This window comes from Bufo bufo, chromosome 5, assembly GCF_905171765.1.
Source record: "Bufo bufo chromosome 5, aBufBuf1.1, whole genome shotgun sequence".
NCBI lineage: Eukaryota > Metazoa > Chordata > Amphibia > Anura > Bufonidae > Bufo > Bufo bufo.
The window spans coordinates 381,966,182-381,987,394 of NC_053393.1; the positions used below are offsets into that span (position 1 = coordinate 381,966,182).

At 45.2% G+C, this 21,213-nt stretch overlaps 1 protein-coding gene across 2 annotated transcripts in view; it reads left to right on the forward strand.

Annotated features, from left to right (window-relative positions):
* The first annotated feature begins 370 nt into the window (after nucleotides 1-370).
* Nucleotides 371-21,213, forward strand: part of TMEM170B (transmembrane protein 170B) — a 42,855-nt gene continuing 22,012 nt past the window's right edge. For both annotated transcript variants that reach the window (XM_040433086.1, XM_040433088.1), the window contains exon 1: nucleotides 371-838. In XM_040433086.1, the coding sequence (XP_040289020.1) occupies nucleotides 742-838 (97 nt within the window). In that variant the 5' untranslated portion in view covers nucleotides 371-741. The remainder of the gene's footprint in view (nucleotides 839-21,213) is intronic.

A 21,213-nucleotide genomic window follows, 5' to 3' on the forward strand; every position in this document is an offset into this window, starting at 1 on the left:
GTCAGTGTGGGGCCCTGAGATAGAACCCCCCAAACCTACACCTCAGTAAACAGAAGGGATGATATGGGTAATTAGGGTATATTAGAACAATGGTCAGTATCACTGCCTATATGCATTACACTTTAACAATCCTTGGGTCATAATTGGGGATGTGCTGGGCTGGGACCAGTGTGGGGCATTCTGATCATTACACGGTATTTAGAGAGCATTTGACAGATTTGCCGTGAGGAAAGTGTCATGGTGCGAACATGAGGGAGAGGTGACGAGCAGCCTCCATCCAGGAGAGGACGGGCACAGGACACTGCACAGGAATGCCGCCTCCTCCGCCGCCGCCGCGCAGTCTCCTCCTCCAGGATGATGGTGACTGGGGTGATGAGGGGGAGGAGGAGACATCGAATGGGGGTGATGATGGTGCTGGAGGATGCAGGTTGGCTGCTTCGGTGCCCACACAGCAGCAGCGCAGGGCTTGTGGCAGCTCGTTGCCCCCAGCGGTAGCGCCTCACTGGCCGCCAGGAAGAAGAGCTAGTCGGGCAAGGCTAGGGAGCGCCTGGCAGCAGCAGCCCTCTTCCTCAATGTCTCCCCTGCGAGGCTGCTTCTCCTCCCCGCTCCAGCTGCGCCCTCCGCTCATCCCCAGGCCGTCGCTGCTTGGCCTCTTGCTGCTTGAACTCCTTGTGCTGCTTCTGGAGGAGGAGGAGCAGCTGTCCGGGAGCCCCACGTCTCCTTCACCCCCTGAGGAGCACAATGAAGGCGGAGAAGGAGGACCTGTCCATGATCAACCTGTCTGTGCAGCAAGTGCTGAGCCTGTGGGCACACGGGACGGTGCTGAGGACCCTGACCGGTGAGTGGCACTTCAGGCCCCATACATGCCAGCCTACCTCATCCATTGTCACCTCCTACACAAAGAAGTTATTAGTCCACCATGTGTGTTCATGGCCATAGTGGCCCCATGTGAACGACAGCCAGTACGTAATAGTATATAACAATAGTATTGGCCTCCTGGCAGCCTCTGAGCATTGGGGTCACTATAAACTAGTACTCCTAGTGCTCAGAGGTGTAACTGCCACTTGCCTATCTATGTCATTTTTAATATTGAGTTAGACGCCTCTACACCCTGCGGACAAGGGGTGTCTCCTTTGCTCCAGCCACAAAATTGCCACCCCTTGGCATGTAGATGCCCATGGCACTGGCTCAAGCGCTGTCATTTGGTTGCTGGGATTTGGGAACCACAAGGTCCTGTTGTCTTTATCGGCACAGTCAGCGCATACTAAAAAGCTTTATTTTTACTGTCACTTTAGCTGTTACTTAGACATTGTGATCATTAACCCCTTCCAGCACAAGCCATTTTCGGAACAAACGCCAGAGCCTCATCATGCAAATCTGACCTGTGCCACTTTGTGTGCTGATATCTTTGGATCGGTTGGATTGATCCAAGCGATTCTGAAATTTAGTTGTTTTTTTTGGGTGACTCATACTTGATATTGGTCAATATATTTTCTTTTATAAAAAAAAAAAATGTCCTAAATTTAACGAAGATTTGACCATAGGTCCACTTTATGTTGGCATGATTGTTCAAATGTACTTTTTTAATTTTTTGGGGGAACATTAGAAGGTTTATAAGTTTGCCAGACAGTTGTAAAATTCTAAGGGACCAATTCAGTTCTGAAGGGGCGTTGAGGGGTTTGTATAGTAGAAAATCCCAATAAATCACCGCACTTTGAAATCGGCACTTCTCAAGGTATTCAAAACGGCATTTAAGAAGTTTGTTAACCCTTGAGGTGTTTCATAGGAATTAATGCAAAATGGAGGTGACATTTGAAGGGGTTGTTTACCCCTTGAGGACCTTTTCTACAGATTTCCCTAGCTTGGCCGGATCTGTGGTGGTAATCATCCTTACCTGAACCCCACCCCCGAGTTCTGGTTCCATCGCTGCCCCTCTGGCTCTGCAGGTGCCGCGTCAACATCCAGTTTGATGCAGGTCATGTGACTGTTGCAGCCAAAGCCTGGCTGCAGCAGTCATATGTCACCCATACTTCAAGTGCAGCCCTCACATGACCAGCGTCAAAGTGGGTATTGGCGTGGGGAGACTCGGGACATGCAGTGTCGGCGGGGCAGCTACGGTGGTGGAACCCAGCGGTGGGCATCAGATGAGTATTATTACCATCAGCCGTATAGCCGCACTGGGAGATCTGTAGAAAGGGTTCCCAAGGCCTGGACAACCCTTTTAAATGGTTAATTTTTATTTATTTATTTCGTTTCATTTAATTTATTTATTGGACACAGTAGCAAATTAAAGAGAGATAATACTCAATATTTATTACCCTGATTCTGAGTTTTCCGAGGCTTTACTACTGATGATCTATTGGTATTGTGCTCAGCCACATTCACCTCTATGGGGCGCTTAGGCTACATGCACACGACTGAGCCGTTTTTTGCGGTCCGCAAACCGCGGATCCGCAAAAAACGGAAGCCGCCTGTGTGCCTTCCGCAATTTACGGAACAGGCGGCCCATTGTAGACCTGCCTATTCTTGTCCGCAAAATGGACAAGAATAGGACATGTTATATATTTTTTGCAGGGCCACGGAACGGTGCAACGGATGCGGACAGCACACGGAGTGCTGTCCGCATCTTTTGCGGCCCCATTGAAGTGAATGGGTCCGCACCCGAGCCGCAAAAACTGCGGCTCGGATGCGGAACCGAACAACGGTCGTGTGCATGAGGCCTTAGGCCACGTGACTGATGAACGTGTCATCACCGGCCTAGGAAAAGCTGTGAGAAGGCCACAGCTCTACTGCGAGCACCACTGCCTTCTCGAACATCTGGGTGTCGGTGAGGGTCATCAATATTAAAGGGGTTCTGCAGTTCTTTTAAACTGATGACCTATCCTCTAGATAAATCATCAGCATCTGATTGGCGGGTTTCCGACACCCGGGACCCCTGCCAATCAGCTGTTTGAGAAGGCAGCGGTGCTCCAGGAGGCCCAGTGACATCACGACTAGAATCACTGGCCTGGGAGCGGCTAAGCTCCATTCAAGTGAACAGAGTTTAGCCGCGCCCAGGCCAGTGATGATACTAGTCGTGACGTCACTGGGCCTGAAGGAAACCGAGAGAAGGCCGCAACGCTCCTGGAGCGCCGCTGCCTTCTCAAACAGCTGATCGGCAGAGGTCCTAGGTGTCGGACCCCCGCCGATCAGATGCTGATGATCTATCTAGAGGATAGATTATCAGTTTAAAAGAACTGCAGAACCCCTTTAAATGTGAGCATTTTGACCCTACAGGAGTATCAAAGACATTATTACAAGCGGACAATGCTAAAAAAAAATGTATTTTCAACGATTTGCAGTTTTAGTTCCCAATTTTTAATTTTCACAATAGGAGACAAAGCACAGCACAAATTGTTACATAATTTCTCCCCAGAAATGCGCATAAATGGTTGCAAACTGCTGTTTGGGGGATATGGCAGGGCTCAGACGGAAAGGATCGCCATTTGGCTTTTGAAGTGGAGATTTTGCCGGCATGGGTTTGGTTGCTATGTTGCATTTGCAGAGCCCCTGTGGTACCAGCACGGTGGAAACCGCCAAGAAATTACATTTTGGTAACTGCACCCCTGAAGGAATTCAGCTAGGGATGTAGTGACCCCACAGATGTTTCATAGAATTTATTAGCATTGGACCGTGAAAATGAAAAGTCGAATTTATTTTTATTAGTATGTTGCTTTAGCCCCAAATTTTTCATTTTCACAACTGATAAAAGGATAAAAAGCATTCTACAATTTGTTACACAATTTCTCATGAGTATGAAAATATCCAATATGCGGTGATTGGGTGAACATTAGGGTTCAGAAGGAAAAGAGTGGCTTTTCGGATTTTGGAACATGGAGTTTGCTGAAGTGGTTTTTAACCCTTTGAACACCTGAAATGTTTAAATTTTTCGTTTTTCACTACTTACCTTTCCAGGGCGATAAGTTTTTTATTTTTCCGTTCCTATAGCCGTATGAGGGCTTGCTTTTTGCAGGACAAGTTGCACTTTCTAATTCCACCATTTAATATTGCATACTGTGCAATGGGGAGCTGGAAAAAATATCAAAATGGGGTGAAATTGGAAAAAAAAACGCAATTCTGCAACAGGTTTATGGGTTTTGTTTTTACAGCGTTCCTTATATGGTAAAACTGACCTGTTACTTTCGTCATCCAGGTACAAAAAATTTAAATAAAAAGTGATTAAAAAGTCATACACACCCCAAAATGGTATCAATGAAAAGTATAGATCGCCCTGCAAAAAAGGAGCCCTCACACAACTCCATACACATAACTACAAAAAAGTTATAGGGGGCGACAAAAAATTAAATAAGTATGACTTTTTTTTATTTTATTAAAATGCAAGAAAAACTATACATACCGTATATGGTATCACTGTAATCGTACTGATTACAGTGATACCATATACGGTATGTATAGTTTTTCTTGCATTTTAATAAAAAATAAATAAAAGTCTCACATTTATTTATTTTTTTGTCTCCCCCTATAATTTTTTTGTAGTTATGTGTATGGAGTTGTGTGAGGGCTCCTTTTTTGCAGGGCGATCTATACTTTTCATTGATACCATTTTGGGGTGTGTATGACTTTTTATTTACATTTTTTGTGGGAAGTGAAGCAACCAAAAAAAACGAGGAATCGGCCATTTTGATTTTTTTTTCTGTTTCGTCCGATGCCCATGATGTGTTTTTATTATTTTTTTATTATTTATGTATTTTTATGTTCATTTTTTGGGGCTCCATAGGAACAAATGTGCGGCAGCCTCGTATCATTGGGTAATACAGAGGCTGCCGCACACACACTGGCTCCCCTGATCCTCACTGGGGGGAGCCGAAACACACCTGGAAGCGTCCGTTTACGGGTTTTTGCTCCTTAAGATGCCATGGTTACATTTGATAATGACATGTGAGAGGATAAAAGTCCACGATCGGCATTACCGCCAGTCGCAGACATTAGGCCTGCACTCGGTTGCTTTGGTGTCGGCTCTGGAATGGGCGCCATCTTTAGAGACCCGACATGTGACGTACTATTATGTCACATGTCGGGAAGGGTTTAAGAGCAATAATTTTTTCCGTTGTTTTGTTGACTGACCTGTGTGAGCACTTGTTTTTTGTAGGACAAGCTGTAGTTTTCATGGATACAATATTCGGCTACTCACATCTGCACTTTGGTTTCTGGTTTTGAGATCCTGCAGAGGATGTCCAAACCGGACCAAAATGGTTCAGTTTGATTTAACACATCAGGATGCATCCGTTCCATTAGGATGCAGTTGTGTTAAATTGAAATGGAACAAACCGGATCGGTCACGATCTGTCACTAAAAACAGTCTAAGTCAATGGATGATGGATCTGTTTTTTTAGGAACCCGAAAAAAATGTATCTGGCACCATTGACTTACATTGTTTTTAGTGACGGATCTGGTTGGTTCTGTTTCGATGACCGGACACAAAAACGCAGCTTGCAGTGGTTTTGTATCTGGTCACAAATCGGAATGGTACCGTTAGGGAATGCATCCTGAAGGGAGCATACCCCATTTTCAATACATTGGCCTTAAACAGACCCATTTTGGCCTGGTTTTGAGATCTTCTAATGGATCTCAAAACCGGAATGCCAAAACGCTGATGTGAAAGTATCCTTAGGGTGCATATGGCTTTGACCAATTTTTAGTTCATTTTTTGGGAGGTGAGGTTTTAAAAAAAAAATGCAATTCAGTGTCTTTTTATTATTATTTTTAATTGGGTTCACTGTGTGGCATAAATGACGTGTTATTTTATTCTGTGGTTCAAACGTATTATTTTGATACCAAACTTACCATATTTTTTGGACTATGAGACGCACCCAGGATTTGGAGGAGGAAAATAAGAAAAAAATATTTTCCATCAGACCTCACAGTAGACCGTCATAAGACCCCCAAATTAGACCCTCATTCTATATCAGACCTCCCTCAAGCTCCATCAACCTCAGATCAGACCCTCCTACCTCTATCAGCCTCAGATCAACCTCCTATCAGACCCCACAGCCTCCATCAGCCTCAGGTCAGACCCTCCAGCCTCCATCAGACTCAGATCACGGACCCCTCAGCCCCAGTCAGCCTCAGATTGGACCCCCCCAACCCCAATCAGACCTCAGATTGGACCCCCCAGCCCCGATCAGACCTCAGATCAGACGTTACAAAAAATGTAATAAACTTACTTCACTTGCCCTTGACGGCGCTGCACATCTAGGACTCACCACTTCATGGCTTCTTCCGGGTCTCGCTGTGTACTGTGACCTGACGGCGCACACAGTATTAGCACTGCCCTCACCTCCCTGTGCCTCTCGCATGCTGATGACTGCTTTCATAATGGAAACGGTCAAAAGCATTCAGACTATAAAACGCACTGCCATTTTCCCCCCATTTTTTTTTTGGGGGGGGGGGGTGCGCCTTATAGTCTGAAAAATATTGTATATAGTTTTCTTATGTATTAATAACTTTTTATACTATTTTTTTGAGAGATAAAAGGTGACCAAAATCAGTAATTCTGTCTTTTTTATGGCGTTCACTTGGGAAATTGAGCTTCCAATGCTGTACAATATACTGCAGCTGTTATCCACGTTTGTAGCTGGCCTCCATGATTTGACCTCTGGTCACCATAGCAACCATCAGCAGCCTGCAATCACATTACAGGGTGACGATGACTAGAGAAAGTTGCTATTCACCGTGGAATCTAAACTGCCAACACCTGCCAACACCTGCTGTGGATGACGTGGGCACAGCTTCTGAGCCCACGCTCCGCTCGAAGTAAGTGTACATCCAGATGTGGCAGGGCACATGCTATCCAGAAGTATAGATACATACATTTGCGGGAAGGGGTCGGAACCTGTGCCCAATTAGAAAAAGGGCAGCAATGTTTAACACTGACAAATGTAAAGTTATGCACATGGGAAGGAATAATGCAAGTCACCCGTACATACTAAATGGTAAAACACTCGGTAACACTGACATGGAAAAGGATCTAGGAATTTTAGTGAACAGCAAACTAAGCTGTAAAAACCAGTGTCAGGCAGCTGCTGCCAAGGCCAATAAGATAATAGGTTGCATCAAAAGGGGCATAGATGCCCGTGATAAGATCATAGTCCTACCACTTTACAAATCGCTAGTCAGACCACACATGGAGTACTGTGTACAGTTCTGGGCTCCTGTGAACAAGGCAGACATAGCATAGCTGGAGAGGGTCCAGAGGAGGGCAACTAAAGTAATACTGGAATGGGTGGACTACAGTACCTAGAAAGATTATCAACATAATGGTTAATCACTTTAGAAAAAAGATGACTGAGGGGAGATCTAATTACTATGTATAAATATATCAGGGGTCAGTACAGAGATCTATCCCATCATCTATTTATCCCCAGGGCTGTGACTGTGACGGGACATCCTCTACGTCTGGAGGAAAGAAGGTTTGTACACAAACATAGAAAAGGATTCTTTACGGTAAGAGCAGTGAGACTATGGAACTCTCCACCTGAGGAGGTGGTGATGGTGAGTTCACTAAAAGAGTTCAAGAGGGGCCTGGATGTATTTCTGGAGTGTAATAATATTACAGGCTATAGCTACTAGAGAGGGGTCGTTGATCCAGGGAGGTATTCTGGTTGCCTGATTGGAGTTGGGAAGGAATTTTTTTCCCCTTAAGTCGGGTAAATTGGCTTCTACCTCACAGTTTTTTTTTGCCTTCCTCTGGATCAACTTGCCGGATAACAGGCCGAACTGGATGGACAAATGTCTTTTTTTGGTCTTATATACTATGTTACTATGTTAATGTAGAAACTGCGGACAAGTGAGTGTTTTTTCTCTTTTAATTGAGCACAACTTCCCACCATTAGGGTTTTTAGCTCCTAGGCCGAGGAACCCCTTTAAGCTGTATCTACATGTTAGATAATGTCAACTGACCCCATCAAATTTCCTTGAGGTCAGCTGATTTGTATAAGCACTTTTAAACTGTCCCCAAAGGTGCATATTAGGTGTGCATTTATTAGATAACAGCTATCTCATGTGCAAAGGTGGCCATACACCTTAGGCCTTATTCAAACGTCTGTGACAAGATGGTCAGTGGTTCATACATGAAGATGTCCGTGAGGAATCTGCTGCCAGCGCTCATACATATACAGGCTCAGCTCGGTCAAGTCCACATCTGTTCTCAATAGTTAATGGGAAGAGGGGAATAGGCATCTGCCAGAACTTTACTTCCACCTGTAGAGAATGAACTTCAGTGTTGTTTAAAAGGACATTTACAGTATAAAATAGAGGAAAGCAGAAGTAACAGGTGACTCATATTGTATCATACAGCGTTCTGTGCATGTTTTCTTATAGCCCAAAGGTCTAGACTCGTCTTATCAGCTTATGGCGTCTTGGATCATCAGAAGAAAAAATCTCCTACTTTCTTTACAGTTATTAAAAATTTTTTAACTACTATGAAATATATAAACCATCACCAGTTGGTTTAGGTTACACAATTAGTCCAATGGAGGACACGTGTGTGCAGGTAATAATATGATTAGTGTTGAGCGAATCAAAATATCCAAAATAGAATACGATCTGAATTTCAGGAATTTGATTCGCAGCAAAGCCGAATTTCCTCGTGCTTCGTGGTAATGAATACATTTTCCCTGAAATGGAGGGAAACAAAAAAATACATACTCACCTCATCCATAGGCTTGCGAAGAGGCCGCCACGGCCATCTTGACTGAATATACCACACAAAATCTTGCGCGGTGACGTATGACATCACCACACTGGCCAGTGTGATGATGTCATCACGTCACCTTCAATCAAGATGGCCACGGCAGCCTCTACATGATTAAATGGATACGGTGAGTATTATTATTATTTTTTTACCAGATTAACCACTGAAAGCCCTCAGTGTAAAGTCTCATTCAGACGACCGTATGAATGGGTCCGCATCCGTTCTGCAATTTTCTGGAACAGGTACGGACCCATTTATTACAAAAGATGCAGACAGCACACGGTGTACAGTAGTTCCGTTCCGCAGCCCTGCAAGAAAGATAGAGCAAGTTTCATTTCAATCATAGTGCCAGCCATGTGCGGTAGTGATGGACGAGCATCGCCCGGGACGTTTCGCGAACACGCATTTGCGATCAAATGTTTGCGAACTGCGGTTTCTTGGCGGGCCCCATTGACTTTAATAGCAGGCGAACCTGAAGAACCTTCAGGTCATATTTGCAGCCACCAAATACTTACTAGAAGTGCACAATAATCCCACAACCTGGACAGTGACATACCAGAGGGGGGATATTTATAAAAAAATTACCACAAAAATATATTTTATGCATCTTAAAGGGAAACTCTCAAAAATGTGCATTGCTGGAGCCTAGAAAAAAATTATTTTAGGCTCCAAAAATTAGGCATTCACCTGACAGAAAAGAACTCGTGATGATGTGGTTGGAGGTAAATTAGGCAGTCACTGGATAAAATATTTACTGTAGGCCACTGGAGTACAGGCCCCAAAAATTAGGCATTCACATGACAGAAAAGAACTTATAAAAATGTGATTGGAGGTAAATTAGGCGGTCACTGGATACAAATTTTACTGTAGGCCAGTACAGGCCCCAAAAATTAGGCATTCACCTAACAGAAAAGGTATTTTATGCCGCTGTATATACATAAGACAAGGACCATTCTTTGTTCTGGGTGATGGCGGATATGTGTAGGCTGGCATGAGGAAATTGAATTACACGTGGTCGTCACACGTGTTGAATTCCTTAGAGATCCATGCGTCATTCTTTTTTAGAAATGTGAGGTAGTCCACACTGTCATGAGCTAGGCGAGTGCGCTTATTGGTCACGATCCCCCCTGCTGCGCTGAACATCCTTTCGGACAGGACACTCGACGAGGGGCAAGCCAAGAGTTCCATGGCAAATTGTGCCAGCTGTGGCCACAGGTCAAGCCTGCACACCCAGTAGTCCAGGGGTTTCTCACTTCTCAGAGTGTCCACATCGGCTGTTAACCCGATGTAGTCAGACACCTGTTAGTCTAGGCGTTCCCTGTGACTGGATCCGGAGGGCGGCTGTCGATGGGTTGGCTGCAAGAATGATCTCATATCCGAAGTGACCAACACATCTTCAAACCGCCCTCTTCTTGCAGGGGCGGTAGGATTGGTACCCGCATCTGTTTCGCTGTGGGTGGAAATTCCTCTGCCATCGCCCTCAACAAAAGAATGCAGCATCTCTCGCCGCAAGGCCTGGAAATGCTGCATTCTGCCAGCCCTCTGTGATGCTGGTAACATTTCCGCCATTTTGTGTTTGTACCGGGGGTCTAAGTACGTTGCCACCCAGTACTTGTCCTTGCCCTTTATGCTTTTTTTTACAGGGGGCCCTCTTCAAACACTGGAGCATGAAGGCCCCCATTTGCACTAAATTGGAAGCAGTGGAGCGCCCTGGCTCCTGCTCGTCGCCCAGGAGAATGTCGTCCTCTGTCTCTTCCCCCATCCACCGACAACACCAGGGATCCCCGAAAAGTTTAAATTCCCCCTCAAAGCCTGCTCTTCTTGCTTCTCCTCCTCCCTCAACCACCATCCTCCTCTGACTTTTCTTCAGACTCCTGCTGACTTGTCTCAGATGGAGTAGCCCCCCTGGGAATTCATTCAGCATTGCGACTTCCTCATCTTCCTGCTCCTCGACGGCCTGATCAATGACACGACGCAATGCACTCTCCAGAAAGAAGGCGTAAAGTACAATGTCACTGATGGCGCCCTGGCTGCGACTGACCAGTTTGGTGATCTCATCAAATGGCCGCAGAAGTCTGCATGCGTCGCCCATCAGACGTCTGACGGGCAGGTGGTGTTGCCGCTGAACGACATCAAGGCGAGACATGGCTGTGTAAGATCTAAAATGGCCAGTGATTTTCCTGGCCTGCCGCAAGACATCCTGGACCTCGGGGTATTTGGCAACGAATCGCTACACGACTAAGTTCAGGACGTGTGCAATGTACGGCACATGTGTTATTTTGCCCTGTTTCAGCGCGCTCAGCAGATTGGCACCGTTGTCGCACACCACTTTACCAACTGTCAAATTGAGCAGGGTCAGCGACTGATCGGCCTGTGACCGCAGAGCTGAAAGCAGTGCAGGACCGGTGTTGCTCTTGGCTTCCAGGCACAACAGCCGCAGCACAGCATGGCAAAGTCTCACCTGGCACGTCGAAATGGGTTCTGGGGAGCTTGGGGGGCGCAGCGGAACAGGCGGTAGCAGTGGAAAAGGAGGAGTCAGCCGAGGAAGAGACGGAGGATGGAGTAGGAGGAGGAGAAGAAGAGGCAGGCCTGCATGCAATCTGTGGCGGTAACACCAAATCCACACCAGAGCCACGGGTTACATGTTTGACGGCTGTCAGAAGATTCACACAGTGGGCAGTAAAAGAGATGTACCTTCCCTGCCCGTGTTTGCTAGACCATGTGTCTGTGGTCAGATGTATCTTGGCACCGACACTGTGTGCCAGAGATATATTCACTTGCCACTGAACGTGGCCATATAGCTCTGGGATGCCCTTCTGGGAGAAATATTTCCTTTCGGTGACCTTCCATTGTGGTGTGCCAATGGCCACAAATTTTCTAAAGGCCTCCGAGTCCACCAGTTTCTATGGCAGTAGTTGGCGGGCTAGCAGTTCCAACAAGCCAGCGGTCAGCCGTTGGGCAAGAGGGTTATCCTGCGTCTTCAGCTTTTTACATTCGAACATTTGGGCCAGGGAAGCCTTCCCTCTGCCAGATGAATGCGACAATGGCACGGTGAAAGGTGGAGGACAAATGGGAGGAGAAGACGAAGAACGTGGAGCGCCGGGAGTGTGGCTTTGTGGGTTCTCTCAGTGTTGCTCCCACTGGGCTCGGTGATGGGATGCCAGGTGCCTTCATAATGCGGTCGTCCCTAGGTGAGTGTTGGGCTTACCACGACTTATGTGTTGACAATGGCAACACTATAGTCAGCAGCTGACACTTAAAAAAGTGGGAGCGCCAGAAGTGAACGTGCATGGTGGATCGCTCGCTCCAGATACATTTGCAGTCTGCTTTTCACATCCTGTGCCCTGCGAGCTCTGCCTGCTTCTCCTCCTTCTCCCTCTCTGCTGCTTTGTCTCTCCCTCTGAACTCCCCTCCTCTTTCTCTCTTGTGGGCACCCACGTGACAACCATCGACACGTCATCATCGGCACCTTCACCACCACTGACATTTGAGATCTCGGAGTAGGCAGCAACAGCGGGGACCTCCCTCCTTGGGCTGATCTGGGTGCTGTCGTCAGACCGCTGGGTGGCGGCCGTTGCTATCTCCTCTTCCTCATCCGATGTGAATAATGGTTGCGCATCGGTAAGGTCTGGGAATGGATGGGAAAATAATTCCTCTGACTCGAGTGGAGGGGCTATGGTGGTGGTGTCTTTGGGGGTGCACACAGCAGAGAGTGAGGAGGCTGCTGATACAGAGGATGAGGAGGGTGCAAAAGCAGAAGGCTGAATAAGCCACTCAACCACTATATCGCAGACCTCAATCAATATTTTGTGGAAGCAGGTATATCAATCCCCTTAATCAGTATTTTGTGACAGCAGGTATATCACAGGGCTCAATCAATATTTTGTTGAGGCAGGCATATCAAATCCCTTAATCAGTATTTTGTGGAAGCAGGTATCTTGCAGGCCTCAATCAGTATTTTGTGGAAGCAGGTATATCAATCCCCTTAATCAGTATTTTGTGGAAGCAGGTATATCGCAGGCCTCAATCAATATTTTGTGAAGGCAGGTATATCAAACCCCTTAATCAATATTTTGTGGCAGCAGGTATCTCGCAGGCCTCAATCAATATTTGGTGTAAGCAGTTATATCAATCCCCTTAATCAGTATTTTGTGGAAGCAGGTATATCGCAGGCCTCAATCAATATTTTGTGGATGCAGGTGTATCAGACCCCTTAATCAGTATTTTGTGGAAGCAGGTATCTCGCAGGCCTCAATCAATATTTGGTGGAAGCAGGTATATCAAACCCCTTAATCAGTATTTTGTGGAAGCAGGTATCTCGCAGGCCTCAATCAGTATTTTGTGGAAGAAGGTATAACAATCCCCTTAATCAGTATTTTGTGGAAGCAGGTATATCGCAGGCCTCAATCAATATTTGGTGGAAGCAGGTATATCAAACCCCATAATCAGTATTTTGTGGAAGCAGGTATATCACACCCTTCGATAATTTTTTTTGCCACAACAGTTATATCACACCACCCTGTTTATTTGGGGCAACAGGTATATCGCAGCCCTCAATCAGTATTTTGTGGAAGAAGGTATATCACACCCCTCAATCCGTTTTTTTTAGGGCAACAGCTATATCACACCCGTTGCAATTAGTTGTTCCAATAGAGCTTGTCCCTCTTTATAGCTACGGTATCGCAGCGGAACCGCGCACAACTGCTGCACAATACAAATGCACTATATACTTTCTATGTTAGAACGTATATTATAGGTATATCACACCCCTCAAAAAAAATTTGGGGGGCAACAGCTATATCACACCCTTGCAATTAGTTGTTCCAATAGCGTTTGTCCCTCTGTATAGCTGCGGTATCGCAGCAGAACCGCACACAACTGCTGCACAATACAAATGCACTATAATATACTTTCTATGTTAGCAAGTATATTATAAGTATATCACATACCTCAGTTTGTCACACAAATCTATAGCACACCTATTCCAGTCCTTAAAAGGACTTTTGTGGCCCTATTAGCTAGCGTTTGGTGTCCCTAACAGCCTGTCCCTGCTCCACAAATCAACCTCTCCCTACACTGGCAAAACACAGAATGTAAAATGGCAGATCGGGTTCTGTGATAGGGTGGGGGTGTGTCCATGTGCTGAAACGTCTCAATTGGCTGTCCTGTCCCACCTGATGTATGTGTCATGGGTCATAGTTCGGCGCTATTCAAAAGAATATGGAGCCGGTGGATATCGCCATATGTTCGCATGTACGGTGAAACGCGAACATGCAAAGTTCGCCGCGAAACGACCGCTGGGCGATCCGCAAGGCCATCTCTAATGTTCTGTCCACAAAATGCGGAACACACACAGCCGGTATCCTTGTTTTGCAGATCAGCAATTTGTGGACTGCAAAACACTACAGCTGTCTGATGAGCCCTTAGTATCAGATGCCGCGATCAGTGATGAACGCTGCATCTGAGGGGTTCAATGACAGGGCGCGGCGCAATTGCCCTTCCCCATTATTGTGCCTGCTACATACAAAAAAGAAATCATGACAAAGTAATTCATTACATAGTAAATTTCTTTGTGAAATTCGGCGAAGCAGCTGAATCTAATTTTTCATAACTTCCCTCATCTCTAGATATGATGGTTAATAGGAAAAGATCTAGAAGGGTCAACTGCTGAGGAACATGGTGAAGGTTCCCATATCCTTTTTGGTTTCTGTTAAAAATGACAGTTGGTTTCTGTGAAACTATGACAGTGCTGGATCTGTCACACGATGGACACTAACAATGACTGGCGAAGCCCAATGACTTATAATGGTTTCATGTTGGCATCTGTCGTTTTACCAGAAAAAGCACTGCAAACTTTTCTGTCAAAATCAACGATATCCGATGCAGACGTGAACTCCGTCTAAGTCACTGAATAATTCTTGGTGTGTAGTTCATTTTGTGTTTAATAAAATAAAACATTTGAGATACAGCCGTGAATCTAGCTACAAAAAGTCTGTAATGAAAACTGAGTTAACATGTTAATAAAGGAATAGTCCACCAAAAGACCTATGAGTTCTGATCTGCTGATGCTGAGATAGCAGAGTCGGTTTTGGAGTACTTTTAGCCAAACTGATTAAACGTTGCACTTGGTTTGATAGCAGTAGCAGTGGCGCATTTGCAACTCATTAACGTAGCTAAGCATCCCCATTTTCAAAAGTGGAGGGCGTCAGATAAAATGTCAAAAAGCTGCAGAATGTAATGCAAAATGGTCTTGTTACAAAATTTGCGACTTCTTTTAAGTCAGTTCTGGGATACACTAATGATACATCCCCTCCTCGAAAAACTTTTGCTGTAGTGTTTGGTGGTCACTGTTTTATGGAATTTTGACAAAGGACTTAGGTCATCACATCAGTAGGTGTCTGACACCAGGAAAAAACTGGCAGGTGCTGGCATCTGAAACACAACAGTGGACAGAGCTGGAAGCAAAAGGCTTTGTCCACTAGAACTGCAGCTCAGCTCCCATTCAAGCGCTGGGTGTCAGACTCCCACCAATCTGATATTGATGACCTATCTGGAAGTTTCTAGGTAGTAAAAAAGGCAAACACAGCACATGTTAAAATCACAGCATCTCTACCATTTCTTAGGCCCCTTTCACACGGGCGAGTATTCCGCGCGAATGCGATGCGTGAGTTGAACGCATTGCACCCGCACTGAATCAGGACCCATTCATTTCTATGGGGCTGTTCACATGAGCGGTGATTTTCGCGCATCACTTGTGCGTTGCGTGAAAATCGCAGCAAGCTATATTTTGAGCGTTTTTCACGCAACGCAGGCCCCATAGAAGTGAATGGGGCTGCGTGAAAATCGCAAGCATCCGCAAGCAAGTGCGGATGCGGTGCGATTTTCACACACGGTTGCTAGGAGACGATCGGGATGGAGATCCGATCATTATTATTTTCCCTTATAACATGGTTATAAGTGAAAATAATAGCATTCTGAATACAGAATGCATAGTAAAATAGCGCTGGAGGGGTTAAAAAGAATAAAAAAATAATTTAACTCACCTTAATCCACTTGCTCGCGCAGCCCGGCATCTCTTCTGTCTTCATCTTAGCTGTCTGCAGGAAAAGGACCTGTGGTGACATCACTCCGGTCATCACATAATCCATTACCATGGTAAAAGATCATGTGACGGACCATGTGATGACCGGAGTGATGTCACCACAGGTCCTTTTTCTGCACACAGCTAAGATGAAGATAGAAGAGATGCCCGGCCGCCCGAGCAAGTGGATTAAGGTGAGTTAAAAAAAATTATATTTTTTTTTAACCCCTCCAGCGCTATTTTACTATGCATTCTGTATTCAGAATGCTATTATTTTCCCTTATAACCAAGTTATAAGGGAAAATAATACAATCTACGAACAACGATCCCAAGCTCGAACTTCTGTGAAGAAGTTCGGGTTTGGGTACCACACATGTCAATTTTTCTCATGCGCGTGCAAAACGCATTACAATGTTTTGCACTCGCGCGGAAAAATCGCGCATGTTCCCGCAACACACCCGCACCTTTTCCCGCAACGCCCGTGTGAGGCCTTATAGTGGTGGCTGCATCCTACTGGGGAGAAAGATTTCTCAGCTGAGGGGTCTGGTGGACTTGTGAGTTTATTACTTTCACATACGCGTTGTTATTTCCGGTTTTGAGATCCAGCAGAGGGTCTCAAAACCGGAATTAAGCGGATCTGTGCATTTAATACATCCAGATGCATCAGTTTCGGCTGGATCTGGTATGAAAATCATTGTAAGTTTCGCTAACAAAAAAACATATCCAGCACCATTGACTTACATTAATTTTCATGCTGGATCCTATCTCCTGATGAAATGTGAAAGTAGCCTAATGCAGGAAAATACATAGAAATATTTGAGGAAAGCCTTGTGCGCTTTGCAGGAGAGGCTTTGGAAAAGATATAGGAACACATTTATTAAAGGGGTTCTCTGGGAATTAAGAAAATGTAAACACTTAAATATTACTTTATTATAAATATATTCCCAAATACCTTACATTAGCTATAATGGCTCATTTTGTCTAGTGAAAAATCATTAGGAGAAACAAAATGGCCGCTATCCTATTAGTGCACACAAAACCTGTCCTAATCACACAGCAGGACAAGTTACTTCACAACACTGAGGTAAAGAGCTGCCTCATCCTCCTCTCTTAATTGTCAGGGATTGTGATCCTGAATACAGATGATAAGAACTTCAGCTGAATCTCTGTAGGAATGGAGTTCATGAGCAGATGTGGCTAATGAGCATCAGCACTTGTCTGCAGTCTCCATTACCACAGTCCCACATCACCACAGTCTGTCCTGTCTGTACTTCATGTCTCCTCATGAACTCCATTCCCACAGAGATTCAGCTAAAGATCTTATCGTCTGTATTCAGGACCATAATCCCTGATAAGTAGGAGAAGTGGATGAAGCAGTTCTTTATCTCACTGCTCTGAAGTAACTTGTCCTGCTGTGTGATTAGGACAGGTTTTGTGTGTACTAATAGGACGGCGGCCATTTTATTTTTACTAATGAATGCTCCCTAGACAAAACGAGCCATTATAACTAATGAAAAGTATTTGGGAATATATTTATAATAAAAGGAATATTTATGTATTTTCTTAATTACTGAAGAACCCCTTTAAGCGATTTAGATGACGGTATTAATTGTGCTTGCGCTGCTGAAGGAAGCGCTAAAGTTATGTGGAGACGCAGGCTTCCTAGCTGTCTTACATTTAGACTATTTTCTATTTTCTTTAGGCCCTTAGTCTGCGCCAGAAATATGCCTAGTATAGGCTTATTTCTGGTTAATAAATGACCCCCAGAATTTTGATGTTCTAAATCTATTGTGCTGATTACTTTTGAGCAGCCACAGGATCACACATGATATATTTCTGAACTTAGTGTTTCCCATGGACAGCACATGTACCCATTAACTTTTAGGCTAGGGCTACACTACCACATGTGTCATGCAAAGTCGTGTAACATAAAGTGTAAAACTACACTGTGACGTGTCGCGCAACATTTTTTTTAATGATAGTCAATGGTGTCACACTGCAACATGCTGCGGCACGACATTTGCACAGAAATGCAACTTGGATAGATTTTTTGCGACTGTCTGCAGTCGCAACATTTCGCAGTACGAGACCATTCACTATCAGTATAAAAAATGCTGCACAACTTTTCTGCGACAATTCGCACAACACATGTTGCAGTGTAGCCCTAGCCTAAGGCCTCATGCACACGACCGTTGTTTTGGTCCGCATCTAAGCCACAGTTTTTGCGGCTTGGATGCGGACTTCGTGTGCTTTCCGCATCCGTTGCTCCATTCTGTGGTCCACAAAAAAAATATAACCTGTCCTATTCTTGTCCGTTTTGCAGACAAGAATAGGCAGTTATATCAATGGCTGTCCGTGCCGTTCTGCAAATTGCGGAACGCACACGGACGCCATCCGTGTTTTCCGGATCCGCAATTTGCGGACCGCAAAACACACAACGGTCATGTGTATGAAGCCTAAGGCTACATGCACACGACCGTATGTGTTTTGCGGTCCGCAAATTGCGGATCCGCAAAAAAAACGGATGACGTTCCGTATGGCATCCGTTTTTTTTGCGGATCCATTTTCTTTGCGGATCCATTGTGATAATGCTTATCCTTGTCCGCAAACTAGAAAAAAATAGGACATGCAATATCGGGTGCTGCGCGTTTTTTGCGGACCCATTGAAATGAATGGGTCCGCATCCTATCTGCAAAAAAAATGGAACGGACACGGAAACAAAATACGGTCGTGTGCATGAGGCATAAATGTGTTTGTTCATACATCAGTGGTTTTTCACTGACTGTGGATCAGTGAAAAAATCATGGTGACTTGCACTACTTTGGTCTGTGATACGGACCAAAAAAAAACATTGAAATTGATGGGTACATGAGAAACCACTGACAGAACACGGAATGCATCCATGTTTGGTCCGTTTATCTCTGACCACTGGTAAGAGATGCTCTGGAAATTAATTTTCAGCTGAACAGTGTCCACATGGAGGGTAAAAAGCGGTCATATTGACCAAACACCGATCCTTCATGGACATGTTTATGGAGGAAACATGGACGGATTTTCCACAGACCTCAAACATACACGGAAATGTGAACAAGGCCTCAAAGGAGAGGTGGCTGCATTTGGCTGTTTCTGTAGCTGCTAACAAAGAGAGCCATCTTTCCATTAAAGAGGACCTGTCACCTCTAAAGGCATGCATGGCTATTTTTCCTGTCAAAAAGACAGACCTCTCAGCAGAACAAGACAGACCTCAGGAAAAGTCAGTCAGTGCTATTTCATCATGCAACAGATCCAGGAGAGCACTATGACTTCTATTATATAAAGGGAACATAGCCATACTCTCCTCCTTGATGCGATTGCCGCTGCCTGCCATTGCATATATACCATGGGTCAGGAAACCACTATTCTACTGGTAGGCGAGGGTCCCAGAGGTGAAACCACCATCTGCTAGATATTTGTGGCATCCTGTGGATATGCCATACATCGGAAAATGTTTTAGTACATAAATTCTCATTGCATGTTCTGCACCTCTATTTAAAGCACTCTGAAAGGATGTAGTGATAGATGTTTTCCACTGTTATGTGGGTACCTCGTGTTAAAACACATGGCAATACATAGCACATGCTCACAAAATACATAATGAAAATTTTATTAATTTTTTTTTTAACTAAAACCTTAATGCAATAAAAACACAAGACTAGAGAGTGGAGATAAGCCGAGGCCTGTTTATTTAAACTCAAACCAACTTTAATATATACTCAAAATATTAATCATATAAATACCATGAGCCTAGTCATAGACTCGTTTAAACCATCCCAGGATGACTATATCAACCACCCTGCACAGACCTCGACATTTACAAAACAAAAGGGCGGGGGGGGGGGGGGGAAACTGGTCCAGGCTCCCAGGGCAGGTGAGGAAAACAGGCAAACCAGCCAGCGGAGCCCGGACACTTATAGCCCCCCAACCCCACTAATCCACCAATGATTTACTGTCACCAGGGCTCGGGCAAACTTTGCCCGATCCCAGCGACATCATAGGTCATCAAGATGACCAATTAAGAACATCACCAGGCAGAATTAAAATTCTGCCCAGCGATCCTCACAGAAGAGCTGGAAAATTTTCCCTCCAAAACTTCAGACTAAAAATAGCCTCTAATCACTGGGCAGAGAACTGACTGCCCAGTGACTAGAACTCATACACAGGTAATGCAAGTATTGCCATGTGTACCCCTCCATAATAAACTCAAATTAATATATACTCAAAATATTAACCATATAAATACCATGATCCTAGTCATAAACTCAGACTCGTTTAAACCATCAATACATCAGAGTGCATCCCATCCCGGGATGACTATATCAACCACCCACCAGGCCCGCCGCGCCTTCAAGAAGGCAGCAAAGGACCCACCCCACCCACAGCTATTTCTATCATAGCCTGCAGGTTGAGGTTGAAAATATCATAACCGATATCTGACAAGTGTACACCATCATTGCAAAACAGGCCCGCCTCTCCACTCTCCAAATCCACATGTCTGAAGGAAAAGCCCCCTAATAAAGGCATAAACTTTGACAACACGCGGTTAATCCGTTTCCGGACCTTGTCCTTAACTCCTTAGGGACGCATGACGCACCGGTACGGCATGTTTCCCGAGTCCTTAAGGACCCATGACGTACCGGTACGTCATGGGTTTAAATCGAGATTGCTGCGCGGCGTGGGTTAATCGGAACAGGATGCCCGCTGAAATCATTCAGCGGGCATCCTGTCACAACGCCGGGGGTCATGTGACCCCCCGTATCGGCGATCGCCGCAAACCGCAGGTCAATTCAGACCTGCAGTTTGCGGCTTTACCTGCGGTTGCAGCGGTAAGGAAGGCATCGCGCTGCCTTCCGGTGAAGAGCCTGTGAGATCCAGCCCCCTGGGTCTCACAGGCCCCGGAAGTTGTATGAGTTAGGCCTCATGCACACGACCGTTGTGTGCACCCGTGGCCGTTCCGTTTTCCGTGATTTTCTGCGGACCCATTGACTTTCAATGGGTCAGTTGAAAACTCGGAAAATGCACCGTTGTTCATCCGCGGCCGTGATCCGTGTTTCCTGTCCGTCAAAAAAATATGACCTGTCCTATTTTTTTGACGGACAACGGTTCACGGACCCATTCAAGTCAATGGGTCAGTGAAAAAACACGGATGCACACAAGATTAGCATCCGCGTCCGTGATCCGTGGCCGTAGGCTACTTTCACACAGACGGATCGCAGATCCGTCTGCATGAAAGCTTTTTCAGAGCTGAGTTTTCACTTTGTGAAAACTCATATCCGACAGTATATTCTAACACAGAGGCATTCCCATAGTGATGGGGACGCTTCAAGTTAGAATATACTAAGAA